The sequence below is a fragment of the Quercus lobata genome, chromosome 11 (assembly GCF_001633185.2).
Source record: "Quercus lobata isolate SW786 chromosome 11, ValleyOak3.0 Primary Assembly, whole genome shotgun sequence".
Lineage (NCBI taxonomy): Eukaryota > Viridiplantae > Streptophyta > Magnoliopsida > Fagales > Fagaceae > Quercus > Quercus lobata.
Genome location: NC_044914.1, coordinates 27,434,811 through 27,440,010, shown reverse-complemented (window position 1 = coordinate 27,440,010; position 5,200 = coordinate 27,434,811). Strand labels below are relative to the sequence as shown.

The window sequence follows — 5,200 nt, the reverse complement described above, 5'->3', positions numbered from 1 at the left end:
GAATGCCAAGAATAAAAATTGAAAAAATTGCACTGCCTGCCATTGATGTTAACTAAAATTATGTTGGCCTCCCCTATATTTCTAATTTTACCAAACCCTTGTTTTAAAATAAAATAAAAATAAATAGAAATAAAAACTTCAATCACATTTCTTGTAACTTAAAACCGTTTAATCAATTAAAGGAATTTTAAATATAATTTTGAAACTTTTTTGTATTTATACATTTATCATCCTTTACAAATGAAAATCCCATTTTCTTGTCAATATGGGTTTAGAAACAAAATTTAGTCAAAATTCAATAACAAACCAAAATATAAAAATGTATTAATATTGCACAATTCAATATATCCCAACAAATAAATGTAAGATTTCCCATGAAAAATAACATTATTCTTAGGAATATTATCAAAAACTTTATGGTGCACTATTTTTCCTTATTTAGTGAATTTAAGTCTGAATAGAAGCTGCCTAGAAAATTGCAATAAGCATTCCTATATGTTGGGCCTCTTGTTGTATACCTAGACCCAAAATGATGAGAACTTCGTGGACCTTGAGAGGAATGTTGCAATATATCCTAGCTAATGGGCTACTTCAAAAAAAGAGATGATGATAATGAAATGAAAAAAAAAAAAAAAAAAGGCCCAAAGGTGATGAATATGTTGTAAGCCCATGTTTAAGACAAAAGGTTAAAAATCTCTAAGTACATTGTAATAAAAGATTAAGAGGGAAAGATGAGAGCATTTCTTGTAAATGGACCAAAGCCCATTGAAACAAAAGGCAAAGTCCATGAGAGGAAAGTGAGTGATTTTGTAATTGGGCCTTCATTAAAATGGACTTAAAGATTTTCTAAGAACACCTAAAAACAAAAGGAACCTTTTTAATTATGACATGGACTTAATAAAAATGAGACTTCTTTTCAGGCACCATTGCACCTCCAAAGTAAAATAAATAAAAAGACACGTCCCCACTCCAATTTGGACTCGAGAAAAGCACAAAAGGTGTTTGGTCAAGATTGAGGACACATATCAAGAAGAAGAGTTCCAAGTAGGGAAATCTTTTCAAGCAACAATGTCCGCTCCAATTAGTGATGAAATTGTTCAAAAGATATTCAAGGCAATGGAAGAACAAAGTGATGCGCTTAAGAAGATGGGAGTCGCCTCATTAAGCTAGAAGAGGCCAAGTTGAAGAAGCCAAACCCAGAAGTAGAGGTTCTCGATGATGAATAACGGGAAGATTAGGATGAAAGGGACAATGCTGATAATGAAAGGAACAAACAATTTGAGAAACTCACAGCGGAAACCATAGTTATGAGAGAGAAGATGGAGAAAATGCAACTAGCCTTTCACAAGGCCCAAGGGATGGATGATTGTCTCTATAACATGGGGGGCATAAACTCTAAAACTCCCATTGCACTACCTCCAAAGTTCAAGATTTCCGATGCGAAAAAGTTGATGGAGCTGGAGATCCAAAGCAACATGTTAAGAGGTGCCTAAGTATTGCCGAAATGAAGGGATTGGATGAAAAGCAAACTTTGCATGCATTTCCTTTCTCACTTATGGGAGGTGCATCAAGATGATACTATAGTTTGGATCCTAGTAAGACTAAGGTGTGGAAGAGCTAGTGGAGTTGTTTGTGGATCAATTCATCTTCAATACCATGATTGATGTGACTTTAAGAGACTTGGAGACCACTAAGCAAGGGGTAGGGGAGACATTATCCGAATACATGACAAGATGGAAGGGAAAGGCATCTAGGGTGATTAATAGGCCAAATGAGAAAGATCAAATCCCTATGATTATCAAGAATTTGCTTCTGACATATAATAGTAGGCTCTTGTCATCGTCTATTAGTTCTTTTGGAGAGTTGTGTGATTATGGAACTGGGATAGAGGATGCCATCAACAATGGACAATTGGAGAAAGGTGAGAGCAAACCTCCAATCAAGAAGACATATGGAGGAGGAGCAAATACCTCTAAAGCTCCCAATCTTGAGAATATGAGTGCCATCATACCTCAATAAACCTTAGCTTACCCAAACTTCACAAAGAAAGGCCGTGGAGAATTTTCTGACCTAGGAATGACCCTTGCCCAAGCGTATGAGAATTTCTCTTCCAAAGGATTCATCAAGCCTCTAGATCCCACACCTATGCCTAATCCCATACCTCCTACTTGAAACCTCAATGAATATTGTCACTTCCATTAGAAATCCGACCATAAAACCGACAATTGCTTGATTAGGAAGGACCCTTTTCCTGATTACCATAAAGATCCTCCTCCATATCAAAATTGGGTGCAAATCGATGAGATTGAATGGGATTGTTCAAAGTTGATAGAGACCGTGGAAGTTAATACCGTAGAAGTCCAAGGAATATGGGATGAAGAAGATGAGGCTTTGAAGAATGTGGTGATTGAGCTCCCCAATTTCAAGACTTAACTAACCAAGGAAGGTTTGGGATTCTTTGAAGGCTGTGACGAAATCAATAAGAACCTTGGTACCCTTAATGGAAACTTTGGGAAGGAGGGAGGAGACTTCCTTTATTGTGGCTTCCCCAAACTTTGGGAGATATTCTTCAATGAGAAGCTTACCTTCAAGGAGAAGCCTATGATGGTGATCAAGGAGGTTCAAGAAGAAATCGACTGGGTGGACTACATGGATACTGAAGTAATGGAGACTATGCTAAAGATGGAGGGGGACGTGTTCACCATCACTAATGAGGAGCCAAGTGATCCTTCCACCTTCATCATGCCTATTATGGGGCAACTTAATAATTGGACTTGGGTTGGGAATTTGAAAATGTGGGAAAGAAAATGTGTAATGCAAGTCCCAATGTAATTTTCAACATTTTTAATAAGATGAATTCTGATTTGGCTTATTTTGATGTGTCATATAATGTTGAAATTTTGCACTTAAATGATTCAAATGAATTTGAAAATGAAATTATTAAACAATTGGAAAAGAAAATTGAACCTATTGAACCAACTTTTGAAACTCTTAATTTGGGCACTGATGAGAATCCTCATTTAATTAAAATTGGCTCAACCCTAAATGAAAAAGAAAGAAAAGATCTCAAAGAGTTGCTCACTGAGTTTCAAAAGGTGTTTGCATGGTTCTATGAAGATATGCCCAGTATTGATCCCGAGATAGCCCAACATCACATTGACACTCATTCTCACATGGTGCCCGTCAAGCAAAAGTTGAGACGTTTGAGAATGGCTTTTAAAGATCAAAGAAGAGGTCACCTAGCAATTAAAGGTAGGGTTCATCAAACCCGTACACTAGGCTGAGTGGATAGCCAATGTTGTGCCCATACCCAAGAAGGATGGGAAGGTAAGAATGCGTGTGGATTTTAGAGATTTGAACAAATCTTGCCCTAAGGATTACTTGCCTCTTCCACATATAGATGTCTTAGTGGATAATATTGTTGGTAGTGCCTTGATGTCTTTCATGGATGGTTTCTCGGGATACAACCAAATAAAAATGGCTCTAAGGGATATGACCAAGACTACCTCTACCACATAATAGGGAATCTATTACTATACTATGATGCCATTCGGGCTTAAGAATGCAGATGCGATCTACCAAAGAATGGCTACAGCCTTGTTACATGAAATGATGCACAATGAGGTAGAAGTGTATGTCAATGATATGATTTTGAAATCCAAGGAGAGAGAGGGTCACATTATTAACTTAAGGAAGTTCTTCGAAAGGATCAAGGAGTATAGGCTGAGATTGAGCTTGCAAAAATGCACCTTTGGAGTAACAACAGGAAAGTTGTTGGGCTTTTTGGTAAGTGATAGGGGGATAGATATTGACCCATCAAAGATCAAAGCCATATTAGAAATTCCTCCACCCAAGAGTGAGAAGGAGATAAGAGGATTTTTGGGTTGATTACAATACATTAGCTGATTCATTGCCAAACTCACTTCCACTTGTGAGCCAATCTTCAAGCTCCTAAGGAAGAATGAACCTCATGAATGGAATGATGAATGTCAAAAATCTTTTGAACTCATTAAGGAATATCTCCTCCATCCACCTATCTTGGTACCCCCGATGCATGGGAAACCATTATTCCTTTATCTTTCTATCATATAGGATACGGTTGGAAGTATGCTTGCACAAGAAGACGATAATAAGAATGAGACTATTTAAGCAAGAGGTTCCATGACTATAAGACTAGGTACACCTATAGAAAAATTGAGCTTTGCTCTCGTATGGGCTGCACAAAAGTTGAGACACATTATCCTACCTTTCCAGATATGGGTAGTAGCCCAAATGGATCCATTGAAGTAATTGTTTGAGAAACCCACTTTGAGTGGAAGATTGTCGAGATGGTTGATCCTACTAGCGGAATTTGATTTGAAGTATGTGGCAAGGAAAACTATCAAAGGGAGTATTGTATCATATTTTTGTGCCAAGAATCTCGTGGAAGGAGAGAATGGTAGAGAAGACTTTCTAGATAAGGGTATTTTGGATGTTAAGCTAAGGCCATGGAAGATGTATTTCGATGGAGCTGAGAACCAATATTGAAATGGGATAGGAGTACTCTTGATCACTCTCGAAGGATCTCACAAAATTTTAGCAGTTAAGTTGAACTTTGAGGTGACCAATAATATTGTAGAATATGAGGCTTGTATTGCCGAAATGGAAGCTCTCCGAGAATTAGGGGTGAAAGAGGCCAAGGTCTTTAGAGATTCGACTTTAGTAACAGCTCAAGTGCAAAGGTTGTGGAAAGTAAAAGAGGAGCACTTAAAACCTTATCAGCAGTATCTAGAGGATTTGACCAAAACTTTTGACAAGATTGAGTACACAATCATCCCTAGAGCTCAGAATCAGTTTGCAGATGCTTTGGCTACCTTAGCTTCCATGGTTCAAATACCCAAAGGAGTATGGACATGGCCCTTAGAAATTGAACAAAGTTATGGGATGGTACACAAAGAGAAGGCCGAAGCTCTAGTCTTGATTATAGAAGAAGATGGGGTTTAGTGGTATTTTGACTTCATGAAGTTCTTGGAATTGGGGGTATATTCAAATGGTGCCGACAAGAGAAAGTGTCGTTCGATTAGGATGATGGCAATGCAATACATCTTATGTGGAGGTCAGCTCTATAGGAGATCCTATGATGGTATACACCTTCGTTGTCTAAAGAAGGAAGAAGCCGAGAAATTTATAGAAGAAATTCATCAAGGGATTTGTGGTCCTC

The 5,200-nt window shown here is 37.8% G+C and overlaps 1 protein-coding gene across 1 annotated transcript; it reads left to right on the top strand.

Moving 5' to 3' along the window:
• Positions 1 to 4,641: 4,641 nt before the first annotated feature.
• LOC115966643 (uncharacterized protein Mb2253c-like) lies at positions 4,642 to 4,983 on the top strand. Its single transcript, XM_031085837.1, has one exon. The coding sequence runs from the start codon at positions 4,642 to 4,644 to the stop codon at positions 4,981 to 4,983; it is 342 nt and encodes a 113-aa protein (XP_030941697.1).
• Positions 4,984 to 5,200: the final 217 nt, after the last annotated feature.